This window comes from Homarus americanus, unplaced genomic scaffold (assembly GCF_018991925.1).
Source record: "Homarus americanus isolate GMGI-L3 unplaced genomic scaffold, GMGI_Hamer_2.0 scaffold44003, whole genome shotgun sequence".
NCBI lineage: Eukaryota > Metazoa > Arthropoda > Malacostraca > Decapoda > Nephropidae > Homarus > Homarus americanus.
The window spans coordinates 13,431-41,425 of NW_024721005.1; the positions used below are offsets into that span (position 1 = coordinate 13,431).

At 36.9% G+C, this 27,995-nt stretch overlaps 2 protein-coding genes across 2 annotated transcripts; one reads left to right on the forward strand and one right to left on the reverse strand.

Moving 5' to 3' along the window:
* Positions 1-936: 936 nt before the first annotated feature.
* LOC121861299 (NOP protein chaperone 1-like) lies at positions 937-9,552 on the reverse strand. Its single transcript, XM_042358939.1, has 4 exons — positions 9,347-9,552; positions 8,303-8,379; positions 6,300-6,446; positions 937-2,826 (listed from the first exon to the last, which is right to left on the reverse strand). Exons 1-4 carry the CDS (start codon positions 9,420-9,422, stop codon positions 2,536-2,538), a joined length of 591 nt encoding a protein of 196 aa, XP_042214873.1. The 5' UTR covers positions 9,423-9,552; the 3' UTR covers positions 937-2,535.
* A 251-nt stretch (positions 9,553-9,803) lies between these two features.
* Positions 9,804-27,729, forward strand: LOC121861298 (uncharacterized protein DDB_G0287625-like). Its single transcript, XM_042358938.1, has 6 exons — positions 9,804-9,919; positions 11,607-11,715; positions 12,915-13,070; positions 15,946-16,030; positions 22,598-22,706; positions 23,696-27,729. Exons 1-6 carry the CDS (start codon positions 9,912-9,914, stop codon positions 27,531-27,533), a joined length of 4,305 nt encoding a protein of 1,434 aa, XP_042214872.1. The 5' UTR covers positions 9,804-9,911; the 3' UTR covers positions 27,534-27,729.
* The last annotated feature ends 266 nt before the right edge of the window (positions 27,730-27,995 follow it).

Genomic DNA, 27,995 nt, shown 5'->3' on the forward strand with positions numbered 1-27,995 from the left:
ATGACAGTTGTGGTAAGTGTGACTGAGAAATTGATATGGGAGAGAGTGGACATTAATGAAATGCAGTTTGGGTTCATGCCAGACAGGGATATTACAGAGGCAAAAAAATCTGCATATGGCCAACCAAATACAAGAGAAATGTCTAGGAAAGGAGAGAAAGCTCTATAAGGTATTTTGTATTTGTAAGCCTTAAAGAAGGCATGTGATGCGGTACCATATGAGGTAGTGCAGCGGGCCAATGTCATTATCTGAGGGTTTAAGAACCAGTGTAAGAGTAATAGTTGAGAAAAGTGAGGAATTTTAGATGATTGTGGGGGTCCATCAAGGATCTTTCTTGAGCCCCTCCAGTTTATCATGGTGGTAGCAGCTAGAGGCAGTCATAAGATTTTAGGACACAATTACTGTACAGTATTACACTTTTCCTGTAATTTTTTTACCCCCAAAAATTGATCAATACAGATAGGACTTGCACAAATATGTCGTGACAATCTCCACAAGTAGAATTCCTAAAATTTTCTTGGTTTTACAAGTCAAATGTCACCAAAATTAACCACCATAGAGTTATTCCTTTGCCATTCTTTCATAGTTTCATATAACTAGATCCCATTTTAAAGAGATACTGTACCCTTTAACAGCCCACATAAATTTTTGCACATATATTTTTAATTTGTGCTATTTTGCTAATTTTTCCGGAGACAGTCCATAGATAACTCAAATTACAGAGGTTTGGACCAAGACATTCTTGTACATTTATAAATATACAAAAAGTCTTCTGTATTCAATCCCACAGATTGGTGTAAAGGTATAGTAGAGGGATTTGTCATTTGTATACTGCCAAATTGGCTTTTCTTTTCATTGCAATGGATGAAGAAAGGGAATGCATACAGTACTGTAATAAGCTTGTGAATACCCACCATGCTAGTCAAGAATTATCTAAATTTTTCTTTAGGCTTTTATTATTTCCTTTATAAAACTTTACACACATATCTACTCCACCCCGTACATTTTAATTTAGTAGTGGAATTTACAAACATATACAGGTACATTTTCTGATACATGACACAGGTATAAATAAACTGTTTACAATTCTCCTTTACAAATGGATCACTCAATAGCACCAACTTCACATACCATATGCAGTATACAGTATATTTGTCAGGTTTGCTATTTACAAGTAGAGATTACATAAAAATCTTCATCAGCAATACATTCTTATACTTGGACATATAGTCATCGATGCAGTAATCAGTACTCATAAAATGTTTCAAGTTCAACATCCAGACAGGTTTCTAGTAGTGTTCTCTGTGCATATAATAATGGACTTAATAAAATCTCAAGTTTCCAGCATCCATTCACCATTTTCTACTCTTGTGTGTTTGTCCATACACTGGTCTCTTACTTTATACAAGGAATGTGTGCCTGGAGAATGGCATGTGTCCATAACCCTTCAGATCCCCCAAATTTCATTAAATCACACACACAAGTCCATAAAAGGAAACAGATCTCTACCATAACATCCTGGGCAGCATACCCTTCTTTAATATAATAACAAGCTTCTCACTCATCATTAACTTTGCAGCTGTTGAAGATGACTAAACCAAAGCAGTTTTAATCTTCTGTGTTGCTCTTGTTCACTCTCCACTCTCGAGTCTTCAAATTATTTCATATTTACTTTGTAGGATAAACAAATTATTATTTTTTCTTCCTGGGGTCATTTTCAGTTGCAAAGCTTATAGAATGTTTGGTAAGCAACAATAAAGTCCAAATGTGTTAGCACTTTACAACAGCATGGACAAGGCAAATGGAAACATGTACAGTCACTCCAAAAGGTATCTTTACAATTTTGTATGAGACAATATGACACAACCGACGAAGGATTTGGACAACCCTACTGAGACAACAGGAGTGGCAGTATTCATTTTGAAATTCATCGGATCCTTCCGTAAAGATACGTTTTGAAGTGACTGTACATTCATGTAGTTAAATAATACACAATTTGACTTATTTAAGTGATACAGTATTTACATTATTTTAAAAATTAAAATAAAAATTACATATTTTTAACCCAAATGATACACAATAAGAAAAAACAAACATTATGCTGTAAAAGATTAAACGTACAGTTATGGACTGATGTTTTTGATGCAGTCAAGGTGGAGTATGCAAGTCCGCTCCCACCCTTACTGGACGTGTATACTTTACGTATACTGTATATTTTGTACACTTGGTTGAATTGTACCTGTATTGATTAAAATTTAAATAATTGTAATTGGATATAATTTTGTCATACCTGGAAAGATTCAGTCACAAATCTAGTAAACTTTGTTTTCTCACGAGTGGCTTCACTGACAACGACCCGCCGTCCAGTAAAGGTGGGGCGAACTTTGCACCATCCACTTTGACTGAACTGTATCAAGAACTTCCGTCCAGGACTGTACATACCGGTACATGAGTGAAGTTGTGTACTGACAACAACTCATGTACAGGGAGGAACAAGTGTAGTGTATTTTCCTTAACATCTTGAATCTACAAATTTCACCTTTCTCCTGAACTTGTAGAAGCTACAGTCATTTCACTGTCTGATTTGTCATCTTCTTTACAAGACTTCTCTTCATCATGACTATCAGACACCACTTGTATGAGATTCTTCCGTTTTCTTTTCCCACCAGTGGCTTCTGAGGGTATCTTAATGTTAGAAGCAGTTACTGGTCCTCTCACTGGAGCTTCAGATTCTGAGTCATTATCGCTGTCATGTCTTGATGAAGTTGATAAAAGTTCCTCATCACTATCCTCAGTGTCAGGACCCATTTCTCCAACAACCACATTCTGGAGAAGTCACCAGAAGACAATTTATATCACCAATATAGTACTTTTATTTCTTATTCCCTAAGTAACTTATCTTCATAAAGTTAATGAAGAGTAAAAATCAATTTATTTTTCAATTACAATATCACTAAATTTTTTAATACATATTATAATGAAGTCGAAATGTAGTCCTACTGCCAGGTACAAACCCCATGAAGCATTATAAGTAAAAGGACATAAAAAGGCATGGTCTTACATGCTGATTGGTACAGAAATACCTGCAGAATCTCCAGCCCTACTTCCAACTGACCCATACAATTCACTGATGAAGCAGCCATAACTCATGAAAAAATAAAATCTAATAGTCTGGCAGGCACCAAGTACAGTACAGTACAGACTGTACTGTACTGTACTGAATTGTACAACCAATTGAAAAATTTTCAGTTCCCTTGTATTTGTAAATTTTGTATGATTGGCAACTAAAAACCTGTAACCACATAAGCTCATACTTTATCATTAAGAATTTGATTTTAATTTTAGACTAATATAAGCAGCAATGGAAATACTGTACAGGTACTGTATGTGCAACTCAAATTTCAAATACAATACAGTACAGTGAGTCCACGCTTAACGTCAGGGTTACGTTCCTGAAAACGAGACGTTATAAGAAATGACGTTAAGTGGATCAATTTTATCCATAAGAAATAGATAAAATATGGGAGTTACGTTCCTCAGCCTCCCTTTGCCCCATGGGTTTTTGGGTAATTTGTTCCAGCTCACCGAAAATTTCCTAAATTCAACAAAAATGGTAGAAAAGTTCACTTACTTTGAGGTGTGTATGTAGAAGGCTCCTGGATGATGATGATGATGGGAATTAGAATGGGGGTGGAGGAGAAGGAAGAAGAAAAGGCATTGGGGTGGAAGAGAAGTCACCCCATGGCACCATTTCATCCATAAAATTTTAGTTCTCTTGGTGTATTTCAAGATTATTTTCTTTAAATCAACACTGCACTGCATTATATATTGTCAATATGTAAAATATATTTCAAAATGACCAATAATTTGCTTGGAAACACAGAAAAAAGCATTTAGTTGAAGAGAGTCTCAAGCAAAATGTTACCTCCACTGAAAACAGAGAGAGACTAACGCCTGTCTGGTGTGTTAACAGGCTGCATGGCACGCCAGAAACTAGTTTCTTTACCTTCAATTATGTTCAATAATTGTTAAAATGACTAAAAAAGTTAATATTAAACTTTTAAAATTATTGAATAGTATAAACTTCTTGATATTTACTAAAATAGTAAGGAATTTAAGCCCTAGAACCGATTAATGTATTGGTGGACTGATACTAAAGCTGGTTGCCCGGTCAGTGCAAGCGAAAACATGTTGAGGTCGGTTCGTAAGAAATTCGTTAACCAAATTTTTGTTCGTTAACCGAATTGAAGATCCTTATGGAAGGCAGTTCGTTAACCGAGGCATTCGTTAAACGAGGGGTCACTGTATATATATATATTATTATTTTTTTTTCATTAGCCCAATAAACACGTTGATTATATATATATATATATATATATATATATATATATATATATATATATATATATATATATATATATATATATATATATATATATATATATATATATATATATATATATATATATATATATTTTTTTTTTTTTTTTTTTTCATTAGCCCAATAAACACGTTGATTATATATATATATATATATATATATATATATATATATATATATATATATATATATATATATATATATATATATATATATATATATATATATATATATATATATATATACACAGTAAAACCTCGATTAACCGACTTTCGGATTAACCATCAATCCTGAACTCCTATAAAAAAAAAAATCTTTTTACGGGGATTAGCCCACCCGGGCACAGGTCACTGACCCACATCGGGGCCTGGGGGGGGCGATAATGTAATAATATTAAGGTAATGATAATGAAAATAATAATAGTAATAAAGAACCATAGATAAATGCAAAAATGAAAAAAAAAATCAAGAATGAGAAACAATATATGTATGTTGTGTTGTCAATAGTAAGAGAAGCAATTGAGACCCTGCAATTGTGTGTAAATGAAATAGAAAGTCAGATCAGCAACCTGGGACTTGGTCACAATTTTTGTGATGACATGTTCTTTGACTTTTCCATTTTTTATTCACGGTTTCTGTGCTGGTTCATATTTATTTACTAAAGTGGTTAATGTTTAAAGCAAATTCTATTGAAATATGAATGGCAAATGAACAAAAATAAATAGAGGGAATTAAATGAGGTAGGTTAGGGAAAGGGACTTTGAAAATGTATGTTTTATTTCCGTAGACTTTATGTACTATTAACCGACCTTTCGGATTATCCGTCGGCCCCTTCCCCCCATATGTGGTCGGTTAATCGAAGTTTTACTATATATATATATATATATATATATATATATATATATATATATATATATATATATATATATATATATATATATATATATATATATATATATATATATATATAACTAAATAATTTTGTATTGTACTCAATGATGGACGGAGGTAGTGGAGCGAGTGTGTGGTGGGTAGTGGAGAGGAGGAGGGTGGCGAGTCACTGAGACCCGGCGGGTGGCTCCTCCTCCCGGTTTAAAACCTACATTTTCGTAGCAAGGCTAATGGTCTTATGTTGCTTCTTCACAACACTAGAATCAGTAGCACTTGGTGGGTGCTTGGAAGCCATTTCAAATGGTTAGAGCACAGTAATTAGAGCAAAAACACTTAAGCACGCACGAATGACGTGGAAGCGTAACAGAGACTGGCTTGGCGTTGCTTGGGGACGCTGTGATGTTCTGCTAGTGAGAGGTAGTGTGCCGAGCCGAGAGTGTAGCTTGGCCAGAAGAGAGGGTGATGCGCCATAAAAAGTAGTCCATGACGATGCAAAAACTACGTTAAATTGAGTCATCAGGACGTTAAACGAATTATTGGTATCTAAAGAGTAGCGACTTTGTACCGAAACAATGTTAAGCAGGGCGACGTTATACGAGGACTTACTGTACTGTATACTGAAATATGTAACAAAAAGAGGGCAATGAAACACAGTTATTTGATCTTGGTTCAAACAATCTGAATTACTGTTAAAAAATGTCTTTAATATTAAAAAATCACACATGAATAGTCAAATAAGATATTTTACTTGACAGCAAAATTGTGAAATGGCTGAGGTTTGGTGGGAGATGTGGTTAGTTTTGACTTATGTACTAAAGCAAGTTTCAATAATATGCATCACTAACACGTGAAATGTAGAGGATTTTGAGCACTTTTGGCTTATTCTTCCTCTACTGTGGCTGGTGGAGGACTACTATCACTATTCCAAAACAGGCTTAACCCCAGCCACTGCATAATACTGTACTGAGTATCTACTTCAATTAAATTAATATTGTTCATCAGAACTTTAAAGAATTCATACAACTCACCATCTCTATAACTTTACTATCATCTAAAGTATTTTCTATATCCATATCTTGTAGTTTTTCTTTTGGTTGAGCCAAGAGTTTTTGGGTAGACTTCTGAAAGTCAGGGAGGAATGCTTGCACTTGATCCAGCAGTGGACTGCGGGCCACCTGGGGTAACAACACAATTGTATCAAATTCATAGCTATAATTGACCCCATAGAATTATTAACATACTATACTGTACTTACAGCAAATGTATGACGGTAATAATAAGTACAGTAGTACACAATATAAAAAACAAGTACCTGTATAAGAATGTAATCACTGTATAATTTTTATACACAACTCTGCATTACTTCCTTTTAATCCTTTCTAGAGTACAGTACTGTACAATACAGTACATGTGTAACATGTGATCACCAGAGTAAATTTAACAGAAAATGGATAATTGATCCTAAAATCACTGATAAGAGCCCCCAGCTGAGGCTGCTCTTATTTTATGTCATTTTTAGAATAACACACAAAGCCATGGTGTTGACCCCCACCCTTAAAGAATCTGCATGAATCTAGATTCACAAACTGAAAATGTATTAGTTCCAGCTCAGTAGACATGAACCCCAAGGAAGGTAAGGAGACTTCTATTTGGCTATGAGTTCCACTAGAAAAGGAACTGCCGCTTCCTGGGTCATTTCTTGGTCTTTCCCAACATTATAATGTGGGAGGGAAGCACACACTCTGCATACAAAAAGTACAATAGTAGCACATTAGAAGAAGCAGAAATTATTTGCTAAACACATTGTGGGAGAAGTAGGATGTAGAGAACAAGAAATACAGAAAGCAGACAACATGTGGAAATGAATCAAGTGTCAATCATAGAGGTGTCAAGGCTTTGTGAAGGTGGTATGGACATGCAGAACTACTGTAACTACTGAAAATATGTTAAGTAAATTATTTGTGGTTTGTATAAATTAGAGAGAGGGAGAGACCAAGAAGGAGATGAATGGACAGGAAGTACAGTAAGTCCTTGCTTAACGTTGTGCCAGACAACGTTGTTTCGTTATAACATTGCTAGATACCCATGACTCCTACAGTGTTGTTTTATGAACCCCACAATTCATTATAACATCTACCTAATGTTGTCACCCAGCACAAACTACTTTGTATGGCACGCCAAATATGGCCTCTCATGTCTTGCTGTGCTAGGCTCTCTCTCGCTGAGCATTAGTGTCCTCATGCATCTTCTTCCCTGTCTTTCTTAAGCTTCCACAGCATACAGATGTGTTTAAGTGTTTTTGCTGTACTGTAACCCATTGAAATGGCTCCCAAGAACCCATCAACTGGAAGTGATGCTAGTGTTGTGCAGACTAAATGCAAGACCATTAGCATTGCTAAGAAAATGGAAGTTTAAACCGTTTTGATAAAAGTGAATGTGCTGTGGACATTGGTGTAGCACTGGGCCTAACCCCCACAACAGTGTGTAATATCCGGACTAACACAGACAACATTAAGGCCCATCGGTGAGTATAATACAAAATTATTATTTTATCTTAATAATTAAACATTAATTTAATTTCTATAAAAATTCTACTGAATTTGTATACTGTAGTAATGTATTTAATGAGGCAAAAGGAGGATGAGGAATGTAACTAGCAATTTTATCTATTTTTCTTATGGGAATAATTGATTCCGTTAACGTTGTGATTTACAAGAATGTTACCATGACGTTAAGCAAGGACTTGGTATATTAGATGTGACGCAGGAAGCAACAGTACCGGTATACATTTATGTCTTTAACAAAAGCCGTTGAGTGGTTTATGGAGATGTCATAGCAGTTACAGTACTGTATGTGACTGAAGTTGAGTGAAAGGAAACTATTTGTTATTCATGATGGTCGCATTGCAACATAGTATGAAAAGACTTGTATGTACATAAATTGTTTCACCAAAGCCAAAACTTAGTTGTCTTACACATCACTACATGTGTATAATTACAAAGTACTGTACTGTAATCTCAGAAATACCAACCTTAAATGTTCTTGGTTTGTTATCTGAAGAAGTCTTGGGTGGGCCTCTCAGTAAAGACTTCACTACATTATGAGAACCTGAAATAAAAAGGTTTCTGTATTTTTCTTAGCGTGAATTTAAGCATTTCTTATTATATTTTAGGGTGTAATTCATGTTTCTAAACTAGGGATAACTTTATTCATTGTACAGGTACAGTTGTAAAGTCTCCAAGGAGACTTGGTGTATTTGTTCCACCACGTACAGTACTGTACAGTACCGTACTTGGTGAAACTAGAACACGGTAAGAGTATCAGGTAATAGATAGGATGACTTTATTAACGTATTTGGTGCCATTAGCCATAATTACTTCCTAGATACCCTGTGTACAAGTTTAAAAGCTTCTGTTTCCATTCTATATTCAAACCCACACCTGTAGAGTACCCATTACCTCACCATTTACCAATAACACTCCTTAACTAGTATTGTGTTGTACTGTACTGACATTAATGTGGTCAGTCTTCCTAATGCAGTGGTACTGTATATCCTTTGGCTGAGTGTATTTCATTCATAGGACCTTTTACCAAGATTGACATGATTTTTACAGAAAGCTACAAGCAAAGTATTGAAGTAAAGTATAACACTCCTCTCCGGGGTGAAGTAATTTTGAGGCCGAGACAACAATAAAGACTGTTTAATACATGGCAGCTGAGGCCAGAAATGAAATTTGTCAGATTTTAGGTAAAAGTTTTCATAGTTCACAAGTCTCTAGACAAGCCAACCATCTACAGACATATTACACAAATCCCTGAAACTGATTTTTTTTTTTATTCAGAAAACCTCGTCTTCAAATCATGGAAGATGAATGGAGTTCTTATTGAGTGTTCCTTACAAATTTTAATACAATTTAACATATGATATAAGTTACAGATCTTGAATAAATAACTCTCTTAAAACTGAAACCACAGTATTGTACATGTACGGGTAGTCGAAAATATTGACTACGTTAGTATAAAGGTAAAAGATTACTGAACCGTTTACAGAATCAGACAAGTACATTCAACTTACTCCCATCCCCCGTAACGGATAATAACTCCTTTGACGTTCTTTTACTATTCGATGAAGATTTTTTGGGCATATCCATCGTCTAAGTATTAATTTCACTTGTCAAATTCACCCAAATAACCTTAGTGGAGCACGTGAAGCAACAGTGAAGGGCTCTGGGGCTGTCTCAACATGTGTGGCTCAGTCTGTTTACATCACTTTATTCTGAGTTCATCATTAAATTAAATGTTTCAGTGGGAACTCCAAATACATAATTATAATTTATAATCGATATGTAATGCAAAATAAAAATACAGGTTTATAATTACTATTCATTTGCATGCGGTATTTTAATGTGATAGATATTACCCAAGTCCCGAGGCAGAGATTATTAATTTAGATTTTTAGTCCCTGGTAAAAAAATAGATGATTCTTATTACTTGTAAATTTTTATAACTAATTAAAATATATAATGTACTGTACTTATGAATTTGTGAAAAGAACCGTTGGATAAGAGTGGTTGTTTTGACAGGTAGCAGCTGAGCAAGGTCCTGTGATACTCTCGTCTCTCTCTCAGTCGTTGGATATAATGAAAGAGTAAATATATTGTCTGTTGTTTTATGTACGTGTGTTGAGTAAAATCCCTGACGCATTTTAGTTGAAATGATGGTGGAGTCAGGTCTGCTGGTCGCAACACTGAAGATAGGGAGTGTCAGCCAGGCTATTCTAGGTAGGAGGTGACATGGGGTCTGTTTCTTGCTGGGCACTTTAAATATTTTGGGGAAATTGTAAATATTTAGTAGTTGCCAACATCTTATATATTGAGTCTGGTATTATTGTATTTCCGCACCCAATATTCCTACCCCTAATCTATTATCATGTTCTAATAAGACGTCTAATTATTAGGTAACTTTCTTCAATTACATTACCGTCGCAAATGTATAATAACGGAGATAGCGTATCTAAATCTTTCTCTATTTTCTTCCATTAATCTTCCATTATCGCCTACCTCACCTCCCACTCTGCGTGTCTCCTTCATAAATCATCACGTTCCGTCGCGTATGCGTTCCCGTGCACGTCACACGGCCAATCAAAGAGTTCTCTTTTTTTGCGACCAATTAAAATGATTTGTGGTTTAATTTGCTGTATTTTTGGCCCAATCAAATTCGATTTTTATTTTGGATCTCATTTTTTTAAATTAAAATCATTTCCGACCATGGAAGTCTGCGATGGGTGTCATTTCAATTATATGGAGCTTATTGAGAGTTTTTGGGAAAAAACAATGAAACTATAGCACTTTTTCGATGTCATGGTGTTCTCCCGACCTCAGTAAAGTGGTGTAAGTGCAAGAACGAATGTAAATATTGTCAAGACCAACATATGTGGCATTGTGGTAACTCGAACGAGACCCAAGTCAATAAGGTAAGAAATTAGTGATTCCATCATATGGTGAGAGTCAGTTAGGTCAGGTTTATGTTTTTCTAGTGTTTCTTTTTGTGTATTTTGTATTCGCTTAGCCATTATTATTGTTTCGGAAAATGCCCCACCCAAAAAAATCGATAAAAAAAGGCCAATTTCCGACGGAAATGAAGGTCATAACCGATCTAAACACACATAAATACACTAGAAAAATATATTTTTGACTTTCTAACAGAGTTGGGTGCACTTATACAAATTTACCTTTGGTCTTATATGTATATGAATAAAGAAAAAATATTCTATAGCCTCTCTGTCGGAAATTTATATTTTTAAAGTATTTTAACCGATAAATTTACTATTATTTGTTCAAAGAAGATCTACAAAACAAGAGCGAGGCTAAATCTCAGAAGACATGCGTTCCCGAGTAGGGTTGTCAACAACTGGAATGGGTTACCTGAGTGGGTAGTGAATGTGGAGACGGTGGAAAAGTTTGAAGCAAAATTAGATAAATACTGGAAAAATCAAGAACAAGTATATATTTATAGGGCACAAATATCTGCCACACGCAGCCACCGTCTGAGTAGAGAAGAGGCTATTGAGCTGGAGTCACAGGCGTGAGCCTCTTCCAGAAGATCATCTGTGAGTAAAGTGGGCAGTGCTTTAAAGTAGATGGAAAATGTTGGGTAAAATAATAGAAAATAACACTAAACAAACCTTTCAAAACCTGACCTAATAAATATTTATCTTCTAGAATACAGTACTGTACAGTACTAGGTTAACAAAAGAGTTTATAGCATAGTGTAAATTACTTATGAATTTTTTTTTAGCGATATTCAACCTGTTTTATATGTCTCATTGTTTGCAGGTTCATGGTCACCCAGGATACTGTTACCATGCCTAAGGTGAAGAATATGAAAGCTAAGAAGAATAGAATTAAAAAGGCTAAAAAGAAAAAGCTTAAAAAGGGAATTGAGGTTAGTATATATTTTGCCTTCTTGATGATTCTCTCAGGAGCGGAGGTTGGAATCTTTCTTACGATTCACATTGGAGTTGTTGTTAAGGAGAACACTTTGAGAGTAATCTTCAAGGTTTAGCTGGTGTCATATCAAGTGGTGGAAACAAGAATGATTTATGCGAAAGTATAGTAGTATACTGTACTGTACTAAATTTATATGTGAAAAGGTTCCATGATTGTTGTCTCCTGAGAGTCAGCAGGTGATTCTTAAATGTCACTTAAGGGCATTGTAATTATGATAGCTATTTATCCTGCTTCCAAGATGATAAATCAGATTAGATCAAATGATTTGTTCAGCAATAATAGATAAGCTAGTATACTACAGGAATGGTTACTGCATTTCTCATGATATTGATATTTCTACTTTATAGAGTGGTCCTCAAATTTGCTTTCACAATGTGAATACATACCCACAATAATGCACATGGAGGGTTATTTAGACATTGTCTTCTTTCATGTTTGTGAAACTGTAAATTTTTTATGAGAAAATAAATTTTCTGCCAGCCTGCCCACCGGGGTAACTTATTAAGGGGTCCCTTCATTCATTTGGTTAGGCTCCAGTGGCCTGCCAGGGTTGATCTGTTAATTATCATCTAAACAATCGCCCTTCCTTCCACTCCTGTTCACTTTAAGTGAGCTGATTGCTCCTCCTTTTACCACTCACTGCACAACCCACCTCAAATGAAAATGGTTTATGTTGAGATTACCCTCCCTCTGTATCTAGTCACTGGTACCACCATACCTAAGCACTTTACTCTATTGTGCTGACTGCTGTGCTTTCAGTAAACAAACCCAATATGTTTGTATTTATAGAGGGCAGGGTCATTGGTGTGGTAGTCTCTGATTGGTTGAACACTTTTTCAGAATATTTTATCTGCCTTCTCCCCCTCCTCTCTTTCAAGGAGTGGTCAACCTCAGCTTAAGTCCCTCTCATTTGAGGTGGGCTGTACTGAGATGGAAGGAAGGGTGATCATTTGTACGATAAAGTCCTCATGAAACTATCCTGGCAGACCCTAAGAGTCCAATCATAAGAATTTAAGTGATCTTTAGTATATCACCTTGATTACAATGGGCCACCAGGCTACAGACTCTTATAAAAAAGAGTTCAGAATCAATTCTCATTATTATATTTTATTATTTTATTCTCATATTCAACAGAATCAGGAATCAGAGAGTGAGGGCGACAACTTAGATTTGTGTGTGAAACTTTACCCACTGTCACACCATGTGTCTGACCAAGATGAACTTGTCAATCAGATGTTTGCAACTATAAGAGGATCCAAACTAGAGGCAATGCTTCCACCAGTACTTAGGGTGAGTGTAAGCAAGTGGTTACATTGCATCAGGAGTTTCGGAGACAGAATATTTAGGCTTGTGGTAAATTAATGTTACAAAGTAAAATATAATTAAAATTAATGCAAATTTTATGTTTTTTAAGTGTGCATCATGTGACTAGTAAGGTGTATGGTAAGGGTTTCACTGAATCATGTGAAAAACATTAGAAAGATTGGAAGAGAAGTGCAGGAGATGCTTCAGGACAGAAACTCACTTATTAAGATGGATTGTGTATTAAAGTGTCATTTATAATCCTTTTGTGTATTTTGGTGTCCATCTGATACCCCATTTGGTTGTGAATGGAATATGGTTGGTTGATAAGATTAAGAGACAGCAAACAAAGATAAATTCTATCAATATATATTAAGTGCTATACAAGCAATTCCTTGCATTTAAAGTATGATTATTGACATTGGTTTTAGAGATATGATGCCAAGGTGTGGGTCATATATGTATACAGTATACCTGTATATACAAGTACAGTACTCCCTCTTTATCGACGGATTTTTTATCGACGGTTTCGATTATCGACGGATTATTTAGACGGATTTTTATTTTGGCTTTATTTGAACTCTGCGGGCCTTGTTTGTACTTTCGCCGCTAGGTGGCACTAGTGGCGTGACTAGCGTCTACCCGCGGCCCGCCTTCCCTGAACACAGACATCAGCCAAGCCGCGTGGGCAACAGTCTTTGATTTTCAACTTTTGCTGGTGGTTCATCACATCAACTTATATCACCATGCCTCCCAAACGACCTGCTGCTCCCTCTGGATCTACACCTAAGAGGGCAAGACGAGTGCTGACGCTGAATGAGAAGAATGAAGTGCTGAAACAACTCGACAGCGGTATGAGCTACGCAGCTGTTGGCCGCCGCTTTTAATAAGCCTCAATCATCACACTGGTATATACTGTACACTGTATTGTTTACTGTAAGGACCGATGTTCACTTCAATAAATGAAATCGTAAGTTTGCTAGTATTTTTGTCCACTTATTATATTATTATTTATACACTATTATTTAAGGTTATGTGTAAAGGAAACGCATTAATGCTTAAAGGTACATTTATTCAACATATGCTAATAATAGTTAGAAAAATTACGTAACCATCACGGTATCGACGGCCGTCTACAGAACGTAACCTCCGTCGATAAAGAGGGAGTACTGTATTGTACATTACAGAGGTATATATATATTCTTCAGGCTGTCTTTCTTGTGTTTCACATTTGGCCAGAATTTCTTAACCAGTGGAAACATACTACAGCATGCCCTTAAAATTCGCTGGGGTTTGGGTCTCAAAACGGCCATGAATCGCCAAATATCCACGAATATCGTTTGCTGACGGGGGGGGGGGGTTACATTTTTTACTCGTGTGCAAAGATATTCCCTTTATGTGCTTGCCCTTAGGAGAATTATTTCTTTTACCTGTATTGTATATATGTGTGTGTGTAAACACACACATGCACACAAAACACATACTAATAAATAATAATGGGAAAATCCTCTCACATATAATAATCAGAAACAAGACAACAAAATGTATCGAAATGTAAAAAAAATGTCAGTCTACCCTCAAGTCAACTTCATGCTTTGTTATTAACTTTAATAACAAAGCACGCAGTTGACTTGAGGGTAGACTTATTTTTGTGTGTGTGTGTGTATACACACACAGACACACAGCAACTTTAAAACTACCCGCAGGAATTCTTGGGTACATCCAGGGTGTCATCCGCGAATAATCAAGGACCGCGAATTAAAAATCTGCAAATTGTCAGGGCATGCTGTATTAATAAAACAATATGTTTTTCCATAAATTCAAGATGTCCCTTTTGGAGGTGAATTTCATCATTATCATCACTGTTTTGTGGCCAGTTTCCATACTTGTTTAGGTTAACCGCATTTACCTGATGGTAGCTCTCCATGAGGTAATTTCTTTCAACCTTTCTCCAAGTCATTCTTGGCCTACCCCTGGCTCTCCTTTCCACATTCAAACTCTTTCATCTCTTAAGCCTGTGGTTCTCCTCCATACTTTCCGCATGTTCAAACCATCTAAGCCTACTTTGATGCAAACTTTGCCAATACAGTACAGTATTCTCAATACTCTGTCACCCTCTTAGCTCTGAACATTGTCATATTTATATCCACACCACCATTTTCATATCAGCTTGCTCAAGCCTGTATATGTCATCCTCTTTAATTACCTACTGTATGTTTCACTGACATATATCATCATATTTCTCACGTTGGTTGCATACATCTTTCTTTTCACACACAGAGAGGATCCTCTTGCTATCATCAAAGACAGCAGCTCCCTAAACTTCCTCCAGCCACTCCTGAATCTTGCAACTGAGCTCTCTTCAGCACTTTCCTCACTATTTACTTTCACAGCGGTTCTTGGCCATCATACAATCCCATAACTACTTGAACAAAACACTCCTCAACCCCAATTTTCTCCTTGCATGCTGCACTACCTCACATGATACCCTGTCAAATGCTTCCACTTAGTCTACAAATAGAAAGTTCTGGTAACCCCTTCCCTAGATATTTCTCTTGAAGTTGCCTGGCCATAAATATTGCCTCTGTAGTCCCCCTATCTGGCATGAACCCAAAAGGTCCTGGACAATATATTTCTGTTAGTCAGTTTCACCAACCTCTTAGCCCAGTATTTACAAATTTACTTAAGTTACTCAGTTGTGTTTTTAGTGCAGGTGCCATGCTTGTATGTCCAGGTCTTTACTTAATTATGGAACACTACTTGTTGCTTTTTTAGCAGGTGGGTTAGTGACTGTTAAACACATCAGCAGTTCATTTTAAATATTACTGTACAACCTTCACATGACTTGTTTTACTATCCACAGGGCATTCCTGTCAAGGAGTTGAAGAAACTTTGCCTTCATGAACTGCGCGGTATGAGTAAGAAGCGTATTCTTTGTTGTATTAATGGTGAGTATTATTTCAACATAATATTTAGCCCATAGACCTCTCTGGCAACTTAAGTACAGTTAACATTCTGAAGGGACAAAAGTCCAGGTCTCAGGACACACCTCATGTATGATGTTTAAAAAAGCTTATTAATTCAGAAAATATTCTTAATTTATTAATCCTTTGTGACCGCAACTATAAGCTTAATAGGGTATGTATATATATATATATATATATATATATATATATATATATATATATATATATATATATATATATATATATATATATATATATATATATATATATATATATATATATATATATATATATATTGTGAAGCATCATTTACCACTAAGAGATGAAGGTTAGGCCACTTGACACTTACCACCATTGTAGAACTTATGCTCCACAATATTATTTGTTTCCTGATGAAAGATACATGGTGCCTCAGTATATTTTGCACTTGTCCCTGTTTCCAGTTTGGCCATTTAGTCAGGAAGAACTAACATTGTGTTTTTAATGTTAGTTGTAGCGTTGCAAGTGTTTTCATATGTTAACGTCCCAGTTGGAAGACTGCGGATGCGTTAGTTAGCATAGGCCTTTATAAAGACAATGTCACATGCCCTCCTCACAGGTATCATGTTTTATTGTCTGGCATGATGTAGTTAAGTCACAATATAAAGACTAAATTTCACTATCCTTTCACTAAACTAAAATGGTGACATTGATACTATGCATAACAAATACCTTACTTTATCAATAAAAGTCAACCTTTGAAATCTGACAGTTGCAAAAGGCTCCTCTCATCTTTTGAGGAGAATAAAAAATATTTTTAATTTTTCTCATGTATACATGTATGTGCAATTAAATACACAGCACCATTGAGTACTGTACCATACTTGAGACACTGTGAACCATAATCTGCTAAGTCCAAAAAAAAGAATGTGGAGGAAAATGCACTTAAAATTTTTTTTGCAAATTTAGCTGTTAGTCGTAAATACTGTGTGAAAAAGAATAAGTAAAAAGATTGTTTTGCAGTGAGGACTAATAACGGTTTAATCCAGAGCTCTCTGTTTACATCACATGATCAGTTGAATCGCGAATTTCTGTTGATTGCTCTGTGAAGGGTCCGTGATTTTCGCTGTTTTCTCCGATTTTGTTTTGTTAGCCATGAATATGAAAAGACAAGGTAAGAAGAATGTTTCAAAGAAGCGTTCTGGTGATTGAATTGCCGGTGCTGAACGCAAAAGAAAGGCTATAACACTATTGTTGGACGAAGCTTAAGTGCTAGCAAATCTGTGAGATCACGGCCAAAGTAATCTGCACCTAACCCTATTTTCTCCGTAAGCCCTGTTATTTTTATTGCGCGAACTTCTACAACGCGAGGTTTCACAAGAACGCATCTATCGCGTTGTAGCAGAAATGGCTGTATAATAAAAAAGGAAAAAATATAACTTTAATAAAAAAATATTTATTTCTAAAAAACAGTTTTTTGTGATAAAGGCCAGAATGCAACATCTAACTTTGTACAGTACATGCATATGTATATGCCTTGCATTAACTCGCCAGGCCAACTTACAGGCAATTAAAACATCTAATAATTACTAATATACGTAATATTAGGACACGTCACTACCTGGCATTTAATTACAATTCTCAAAACCCCCTCCCACACCTGCATCACTGCTGTCTTGCCCCAGAGCGACTCGGTAATAAACAAATGTGAACTCTCGAGGGGTGGAGATGGGTGGGTTGTCGACGTCACATTCTGGTCTTTATCACAAAAACTTTTTTTTTTTAGAAAAAAACGGCTTTTTGTTCAATCCAGATTGCGACGTCTAGCTTTGATTACCCGAGCAGGAGGTGGAGAGGGAGGTGACATTGCGTATAAGGCTCCGCTAGCTTAGGTCCAGATAATAATTATTAACTTTTTGGAATATTTTCCTTGAAAGGAAACATTTACCGGAAAGTAAAATTATAAGCTACATATCCCATGTCAGGATTCTCACTTTATTCTGATGAGGAAGAAGGTCCTGGTTATGGAGATGGACGAGGGGACCAAGGACAACCACATGTGGAACATCTTTAAGAGATAGATGAAGATAGCTGTTTTCAAAGGTTTTGAAGATTTTCAAAAGCCCACTTTTTTTATCTGACTGAGGCTCATATGCCACAGGAAGGCCACAGACCCTGCATATTTCCTGGTGTCATTTGCCAAAAACTTCTTGCCGGGGTCTGCTTGACACACCAACGGAGATAAATATTTTGTCATTTGACTAGGAGACAATTTCTTACCATCCTATGATGAGAATACATAGGGGCCTTGATTAGGAAATCTGGTTAACCACTCTTGAAGGTTCTTAACTGGGCACAACATATGAGGAACCCTTGTCTCATCCATGAGCCGTTTTATCCAGATAGGTTGAGCTTGAAAATCCTCCCTTTCATTTTTTCTTAGAAACTCTATAGGAAATAAAGTGACATCTTCCTCAGAAAATACCAATTACGATGGATTATTGGAAATTGAAATCAGTACCTGGTCTAGACATCCTTGTTGCAATTGTAGTGGATGTGGGCTCCATTCTAACAGAGCCAGTGTGGTGCAATTAAGAGGATATTTCCCTGGAAGGATCTGAGTTTGTGAACCACTTTGGATAACATTTTCACAGGTGGGAACAGATAGATTGAATTCCAAAAGTTCCAATCTAGGAGTAAAGCATTTCCCAGAAGATTCGATCGTTCAAGAGAAACATAAATTGGCAGCTTGTGATTGTTTTGTGAGGCAAAGAGATCTCTTTGTGGAGTCCCAAACCTCCTCGCTAGACTCTTGAACTGCGATGGCTTCAGGGACCATTCTGTTTCCTTCGACACTGGCCTGAGACGGGACAATGCATCTGCCCAATTGTTTTGTACTCCTGGTATGTGAGTTACCTTGAGGTATAGTAGTCGTGTTACACAAACCTTGAAAATTTTTTCTGTCAGTGTGAGAAGAATCCAAGATCTGTTTGAGCCTTGATGATAGAGACAAAACACTGTCACTCTGTTGTCCATGGCAAACAGAATCGTCATGTTTTCGAAGTTTGGGTTCGCCAACAAAAAGAATAAGACTACTGCTAATTCTTTGATGTTTATGTGTTGCTCCTGAAGGGAGATGTTCCACTTCCCTTGGTGGAACTCTCCTTTTGATGAATGGTATCCCCATCCTATGTAGGATGCGTCCGTACAAATGACCAAGTCTGTTTGAGGGGAACCCAGGGTGTTTAAGGGAACTGCTGTGCTGGAAAAATTCAGAGACCCAATAGCTTTTCCCAATCGTGCCAAGAAACCTCTTGCTTTACACGGAAAGCCTCTACTTAGGTTATCACATCTATTATCTTTGCTTCTGGTAGACTGACTGACTGACTGGTGTCCCATTGCAGACCTAACCAATCCAATTTCTGATATGGTAGGAGATTTGATTTGACCCAGTTTATCCTAGGTTCTGAAACACTACTAGCGTATATTGGGTCGCCCTTTGACAATCTTCGAAAGAGTTTCTCACTATCAGCCAATCGTCTAGATAAGCAAAAATTCTTATGCCCTCCGCTGCGAGGATCTCCCTGGGGATGTTTGCCAGTTTTATAAACACTTTTGGCTCAATTGTCAGACTGAATGGCATCGCTGTGAATTGATAACTTACATCCCCCACTGCAAACACTAGAAACTTTCTGTATCTGGGAGCAATAGGCACATGATAATAGGCATCCTCCAGATCCACCTTTGAGATCCAAGCATTGGGCGGAAGTAGATGCCTCAGATGATTGTAAGTGAGCATCTTGAAACTTCTTTGGGTAATGAACTTGTTCAGGACGGACAGATCTAAGGTCCACCTCAACTTGTCGCTGCCTTTCTTGGGGGCTGGGAACAGGCGGGACATGAAACACTTCTCTGACTGCAACAGTTCTATCACACCTCTGTTTAATAGTTGAGATACATATTCTGTGAGTAAGGGGGTTGGTTTCTGACCCCTTTTTGGTAACACTACCGCAAACACAAAATCCGAGTGACATCGCCAAAACTAAAGCCGCTCAATTTTCTCACCATGTCAAAATGTATAACTGCTGAAGGCAAATTCCTCGTGGCACTTAATATTCCAGCTATCACAACACAAAATAGTGAAAGTGTATTTACTGCTGAGTCACCAGGCAAGAGATGACAGCACTGATGCGTGTGCTGGAGGGGGTTTACGTATTTTAGTAATTATTAGATGTTTTAATTGCCAGTATGTTGGCCTGGCAAGTTGATGCAAGGCATATACATATGCAGGTTCAAAGCTAGATGTTGCATTCTGGATTGAACAAAAATTACAGTACAGTAGGCTCTTGCCAATAACGTTTAATAGGTGCCTGAAAAACGCCGTTATTAGCGAAAACGTTATTTGTGTGATATTAAAATACATGTAAAAAGGGTTTATTGGTGCTGCCTCCCCACGAATTTCACTCAATATTTCCCCTTAGAAGCCCTCCTAACACTTTTTGTTCGCTGAAATAAAAAGAATTGTTATTCAATCATCAAAATAAAGAGTTTGAGTAATATAACACATAGCTTGGGGGAGTTTTTGAGGTGCTTGGTGTGATGATTGTTCTGTATCTGAGGGCCGCTAAGACTTGCACTGTCTTTCATTCTACAAGCTAACCATTTCACAAGAAAATGCTCTGTTATCACTAACAACCTGTTTCTATCACTTTTATCATTCATAGCTCGCCTCGCATTTCCATCACGACCGAAATATTTCTTAGCCAGCGCAATACTCTTCTTGGTCTCCTCTAAGTTCCTCTTAATATTTCGCACTGTAGACTCGGGACAGTTCAATTTCCTCACAATATCAATGTTCCGTGCACCACTTTCAATGAGCTCAACAATCTGTTCTTTATCCTTGACCGAGTAGGCACACTTCTTGTGGCTTTGTCTCTTAGCTTTGGGGTCTTTTTTCTCATTCACTTTAAAAGTTCCCGGGCGTTCAGGCGGCAAATCACTCCCTCTACCACCTCCCCTAACCCCCACAGGCAAAAATGCGGAAGCCATTGTTGATCACCGACCCTAGCAACCACTGGTTATAGAGGCGAAAATCTCACACGTGGGCGCAGCGCTGTATTCCACGGAGCGTGTGTAAGAGTGAGGGTGAGGCGGAGCGGACAACTACGTCAACAACATGGTGGCAAACAAACGCTATCATTGATGCACACGGACACTTCCCGCAAAATCTCCATTATTCAACTGAATCCAGACGTTATTATTGAAAATGGGTATCTATTGTAACTTACCGTTATTGTGTAAGTCGTTATTGGCAAGAGCCTACTGTAATGTGATTTTCAACAAAATCTAATTTTGGGCCAAAACTGTCGAAAATGCAAGTCTTACACCTTAGTAATTTTTCGACCAAAATATACTTTTCTCTCAGAATTAAAATTTAAGGGGTTTAACTAATTACTTACTTACAGAATAACACATTAACACCAAAATCGCACTTACAAAACCCATAATTGGAGATAAATTAGCATTGAAAAATGTCGTTAAATTTTCCAAGCGTACGGTAATTACAAACACTAATTTCCCCGCAGTCGAATCGTGGACCTCATATTCGAAATCACCATGCTCAGGAGTCCCTATATTGTACTGTTTTTTAGTCAATACTGCTATGGTTTCAAAAATAGCAGTATTGACTATAAAACATATAATATTATGTTTTTAAGTAAGATAACTTTATTAAGAATATTCAGAACTGTATTACTAAACACATGAATAAAAAGGAAATGGATTTGTATAAATTTAATAAAATCAATATCCACCCTTCTTTGATGCGCTGGGCACATATCTGACTCGGTGTGACATTTCCACAGCATCCACGAGGTAGTCATGGTTACTGTGTTTTTTTAATGTGGTTTCCCATGAGGCCTAATCCACATTAATATTCTTTATCTGAAAAAAGGGGAATTATTATGAAAATTATTAGACTTTCACTTGGCAACATTTTTCTCCCATTAATCATTGTTCTTATCCCATTTTTTTACCCCGAAGTATTAAGCGCTTCACTATCACAAGAATCAGCCATTTTGGCTACAACAATTAATTGCAGAAATAAGGCAGAATAGAGGCAATAAACCAGGCATGTATCAGAGGCATACTCGCTGAAACTACGGCGAGGACTGGTACAACATAATAGTCTTTGCAGAGGACTCACTCACATGTACAGGTTCCCAATTTGCCTGCTAACTTACGTAGGGGACAGAGGAGGGGTTAGGGAATGCAATGCAGTTTCTGGTACAGAGCACCTCATTCCTAAGGTGCCATCTTGATTAGTGCCCATATTTCATTGCAGTTGGGCTTACGTCATGTCTGGGTTTCCATTACCATTCTGCCTATTGATGTTCAGTTTCTTGTTATTATTATTTTAATGTGATGAGTAATAACCCATTTACTTTATAATGTTGGCTTCTGCAAGGATTTTGGTTTACCTGAGAAAGAGTGTGGGCCTATGAGTCTCGTGACAATTATACCATCGTTCGTTGGAAAGCACTGAACATCCTTATTATATTTTATATGCAGGTCAAATGATGGAAGGTTCATCTGGTAGTGATGAGGATGAAGAAGAGGACAAAGAGGAGCAGGACAAAGCTGCCAGGGAAGAAGTAAAATCCCAAGAGAATAACACTAAGTGAGTACAGAAAAAATCTGGTTTATAAGAGTGACACATTTACTGTGATGCAAGTTTAGTGTACAGTAATATTGTAGAGGTGTGAGAGGAAAGGAAGTACAGTAGTATCTAAAGAAGAAGGGATGGACTTGTTAGATGGTACCATGAACATGTGATGTGTTTGAGAGGTATAGTACCATGAGCATGTGTTGGAGGAAGTGTTTGAGAGGTATGGTACCAATGAGCATTTTGGGTTACGAAATTCCCTTGAGGTCTAAGGCAAGAAGTGAACCAAGGTTACACTGTGTTTAGTGCCATTCAATAAGAAACTACTTATCAGGCTAATTTGATGATATCATTGACACCAGTGATAACCAACATAAACCTCAAAACTGTTATCTGAGCTTTGTTTACCAAGGTAAAGAAAAAACGGTACAGTAGATCCATATGTTTTGTGGATTTTCAGTTTGTAATCTGCCAGTCTGTAGCCAATTTCAATTGTGTAACGATATCAAATTAACAAGGGTTCAGTGTACGGAGATTCTTTGGCATCTTGGAGGAAATTTATTATCAATATTTTCCCTCCATGGATTAACTGGATCTTGTTCAGATTAGTATTAAAGTATGAATGTGTCAAGATGCACAATGACTATGAAAGAAAGAGAAAAGGTTATGTAGGGAATGTGATGCTGAGAGGAGATATTACTGCACAGCAGTGTTTATCATATCTCTTATACAGAATATAAAAAGAAATGTTTACTCTTCCTATTTGTACTTTATGAATATCATGTCACTCCTTTTATTTTTAGCATAATAAATTATTAATTTTAACACCTGAGAATGTAGAAAATGGCTGTAAAACAATGTTGGTGGTGGTGATTTAGAAAAAGGATTGTTATATGTGTGTTGCCACCAGAACCCAAATATTTCATGTTCTGGGGGTAATCTTGCTTCAGAATATTGGTAGAAAGCTTTGTTGTTTAATTAATGTGTCTGTATTTCTATTGTAGGGGAGACAAGAGGAAGTCCATCAGTGAACATATACCTGAAGGATTTCTACAAAAGAAAATAAAAGTGGAACCAGGACTAGAAGACACAAGTGGTCAAGGTCATGATACTGGCAAGAGTGTCTTGGAACTTCTGGAGTTAGAGATGAGAGCACGAATCATAAAGACAATGCTGGAGAAGGGTGATGAGGGGAAGAAAATTGCCGAGGATGCAATAGCAGCAGTTATGCAGAGTGCAAAACAGATAACAAAAGATGATAATCAGATGAGTCGTGAGAAGGAGACAAAAGCAGTAGAGGCTGAATCAAAGGTTGCTGTGGTGCCTCAGCAACAAAAGATCACAGGGGAGGCGATAAGTAATGAAGAGAGGAGAGGTGACAGGCCCAATGGGAGCAAAGATGGAAGGACTAGTCACAGGAGACATACCGGTAGATCAAGAGATGATGGTAGTAGAAAGAGCAGCAGAAGAAAAGTACGAGACAGAAGAGAGAGAAGCAACAGTGTTGTTAGTGATTATGGTGAACACAAGAAGAAACCAAAGGGAGGTGCTAATTATGATAGACACATACAAAAGAAAAAGAAAATTACACGGAAAGAATTTGAGGAACGGATGAAACGTGCCAAGAAAAATAGGACCTACCGTCAGCGCAAGACTTCTGAAGATGAAGAAAAAGCAAAAGAGAACAAACAGGAACATTGGAAAGAGCCAAATATTGGTGAGGGTGAGGCTATGAAAGAAAATTCTGCAGATGGAGGAAAGGATGTTCAGAACAAACCTGCTGAGGAACCCAGTGGAGAGGTTTCAGAGAAGGAGGAAGGTGAGCTTGATAGTAATGAGGAAGAGGAGGGAGCCTGTACTCCAAGTGATATTTCAAGTGCAAGTAACTATTATTCTTCCTCTCCAAGTAGCAGGAAAAGAAGTTACAGCAGCAGAAGCAGGTCTAAGAGCTTTAGCAAGAGCCGCTCAAGAAGTCCAGGAAGGAGGAAGAGGAGGAGTAGTTACACACGAAGTCGAACAAGGTCTAGGAGCTTGGAATGGAAAAACAAAAATGAAGGGAAGCAAAATTATGAAAGAATAAATAAGGAGCCAGTTAGAAATGATAACATTAGCAAGAAAGTTATTTCAAAAGCATCATTAGTAAATCCAAAAGAAAACAAAGAGGAAGAAGAAAACTGGGGACAGAAGTGTGATATTGAATTTGTTGATTCTGAAGAAGACTTTGATGATAATCCTGACATTACCAAGGAACCAGCAAGTCAGACACGCATGCCAGCAAACACAGGTCATATAATAGAACGAGCTAGCATTAGCTTCTCTCTACAGAAGAAGTCGGCACCGAACATAACTCCGAGTATAGATCTGGATGACTTACCATTGAAACAGAATAGAAAAAATAATGTCAGTAATAATTTTACATCAGATAGCTGTATTTCATTGACAGAAACATGCAAATCTCCTAATAAAGCAATGGAAGAAATTGTTATTAGCTCAGACAGTGAGTCAGAAAAGCAGAAGAATGTGTCATTGGTAACATCAAGGAGAAAGAAAAAAGTGACTCCTAATTCTAAGCAAGCAATTCTAGAACAAAGTAATTTACTGCTCAGTAAGGAAGAAGCCACAAAATCTGTGGCAGAAGTTGTCAAGAAACCAGCAGAAAGGAAACAGGAGACAGGTGAACCATATCCTGAATGCCTTACAACAGAAAGACAAATCCAGAGTATGGATAATAATGATCCTTTGACAGAGCTGAATAATGATAGTGCTGTAGAACAAAGAGAAATAAAGAAACAAAAAGTGGAACAAAGACCAGATGAAATTGAAACAGACATAAAAAATAAGTGCAAAGATGATAGCACTTCTCATCACACAGCAGTACAACAGCTTGGAATGCACAGTGTTGATGAGGTTCATGTAAAGACCAGGCTGGAAGACAAATCTGCTCTGAATTTACTGGAAAAAAATAATGGTAATGATACTGAGACACCAGAAAATGTGGCCAGCCAATTATCAGGACCTAATAATGTGGATTCCTCTAAAAAAAATATATCTTCAAATGATCATAATGTTATCAGTAATAATGATCAGAAAATGAGAAAATGTGACAATATACTTGCAAACCAAGTACATATGGTGAGCATTCAGAGTTGCTTATCAGATCCACCAATTGAGTTATCACATAGTATTTCAAAATTAATCAGTAAGGGGAACCATGACTCCGTCAATAAAAAGAGCATATCAGAGAATAAGAATTTAATTGGTACTCAGGACATGGCTTCAGGAACATTTGAAAGAACTAAAGAACTGAGTAATGAGTCTTGCAAAGAAAATGCAGTAGTAGAAGAGAATAAAGACAGTCAAGATGCTCACAAGAAACCTAAAATCAATAAAGGTGATCTTTGGGAATCCAGAGATCAGAAAGATCATGAAGAATCCAAAACTAGTGAAGATGATCATGAAGAATCTTCTAAGCAAGAAGTTCAACCAGAAACAAAAGAAAGTAGTATGAGAACTTTAGTAATGGAAAGGGATTTAACTAAAGCTGATAGTCATGCCAAGATACATGAGGAAAAAATGGTGGAGCAATCATTAGAGACTGACTGTCCAGCTGAAAAGTGCATAGAAAGAACAGAGGTGGTAAAGGAGATGGATAATGGTAATAGGGATACACCAGAGGAATGTTTACAGAAAGAGAATAATAACTTTTCAATCATTGAGGAAGAGGTTGGTGAAAAGGAGAAAACAAGTACAAACACTAAAGTCAAAGAAGTTGATAGCAAAATTGGAGAACAGACAGAACAAGAGTTTTATAGAGGGGCAGAGCAGCTAACAGTTAATATAGATGAAAAAGATGATGATCCCAGTGTTGAGGAATTCACGGGAGATTACAGTCCTGTTGAACCGATTAGGATAGACACTGGGCTCATTCGCAAGTCAGTTGTGCGTCAACAAAGGGTGAATTTGGTGATGCCAGATAAATCTTGGACTAAAAGAGAGAGAAAGAAGAAAGAAAAGTCCAGAGATACCCTTGTTATGGAGGGCATTGGATTCTTAAAAAATACTCTGTCTGAGAGTTCACAAAGAGAAAATGAGGGAGTAACACCGAAGACAAATAAGTCAGATGAAAAAATTGAATTGGAGGAAACATTGAGCAGTAGTGTTGCATCTGCAAGTGAGACAGATAATTCAATACTGGCTGATGATAATACACCCACTAATTCCACCATACACAGTCCTAAGATAGCTCGGGAACAAGAAACTACTGCTCCTTCCCCCGAGGCTGTAAGTTATGAAGATTATGAACCCAAATCATATGAGAAAAGTCAGAAGAGAATTGTTCAAGAAACTGAAATTATTGGAGTTATAGAAACCAGTAAGGATTCAAGTTCAGACAATTTTGACGATAGTGACTTAGGGGGATCAAGCTGGAGTATGAGGTGGCTGCAGAGTGAAAAGGTTCAGAAGGTTGTTACAAGCAGTAAAATGTTGAGTCGTGTACGAAAGCAGATCCAGAAGAAAGACAAAGCTACCAAAGTTGTGACAGCAGAGAAGACTGAAGAGCCTCAGAAGAAGACAACAGAACCTCTGGTTCCAGTCATTGGCAGTATTGAGGAGTATGAGCGTTTGTTTGGGATGAATGTCAAGAAGGATCAAGCCAAAGCATCAGACTCATCTGGTACATCTCCTCCGGGAATGACAGGGCCAGGAGAACAACCTGACCAACCGTCTTTTGCACAAGAAAGTACTCAGGGGCCAAGCACATCTGCCCCATCTTTTGGATCAGATGATGAAGGTGAAGACAGTGAGGAGGAAGCTCTTTGGACAAAGATCTTAGGGAAATGATGGACAAAACTTTATATTGACACATCAAAAATATTCTCTTCAGAAATCACAGATCAACGTACTGTACGTTATAATTCTTAGATATTTTTAATTTATGAACTTGAGAAACCAAAAAGTATAACCATTTGAATTTATGAATACCATAGTAATAATACAGAATAATGTAAATATTTTGTTGATTAAAGGCTTCGGAGAAGCTATATTTTTACTAACACGCTATACCTTTGCATTATGCTTTGTTGGATTGCTATTTTCTTTGCTTTTACTGTATTGTAAAAAGATAGCCTATATCAATCTGTGATGGTAAGTGTTCATATAATTTTTTAATTCTCTTTACTCCAGAAAACTAATTAACATATATTTTTAGTGGATGAGTGAGGTAGTTGTAGAGGGTAACTGATGTAGATGGATGTACAGTCTCATTCAAGATTCTTCGAATACTGCTGGCAACTCAAGGCCGTT

What these genes read in the sequence shown, in the direction of transcription:
- LOC121861299 (XM_042358939.1), bottom strand. Translation starts at nt 9,422, where the DNA reads ATGGATATGCCCAAAAAATCTTCATCGAATAGTAAAAGAACGTCAAAG. An exon ending in ATCCGTTACGGGGGATGGGA is followed by an intron (nt 8,380 to 9,346) that starts GTAAGTTGAATG and finishes TTTTTATTTCAG; the next exon opens with GTTCTCATAATGTAGTGAAG. An exon ending in ATAGTAAAGTTATAGAGATG is followed by an intron (nt 2,827 to 6,299) that starts GTGAGTTGTATG and finishes TGACTTCTCCAG; the next exon opens with AATGTGGTTGTTGGAGAAAT.
- LOC121861298 (XM_042358938.1), top strand. An exon ending in AGCTTAAAAAGGGAATTGAG is followed by an intron (nt 11,716 to 12,914) that starts GTTAGTATATAT and finishes CATATTCAACAG; the next exon opens with AATCAGGAATCAGAGAGTGA. An exon ending in TCCCAAGAGAATAACACTAA is followed by an intron (nt 22,707 to 23,695) that starts GTGAGTACAGAA and finishes TTTCTATTGTAG; the next exon opens with GGGAGACAAGAGGAAGTCCA.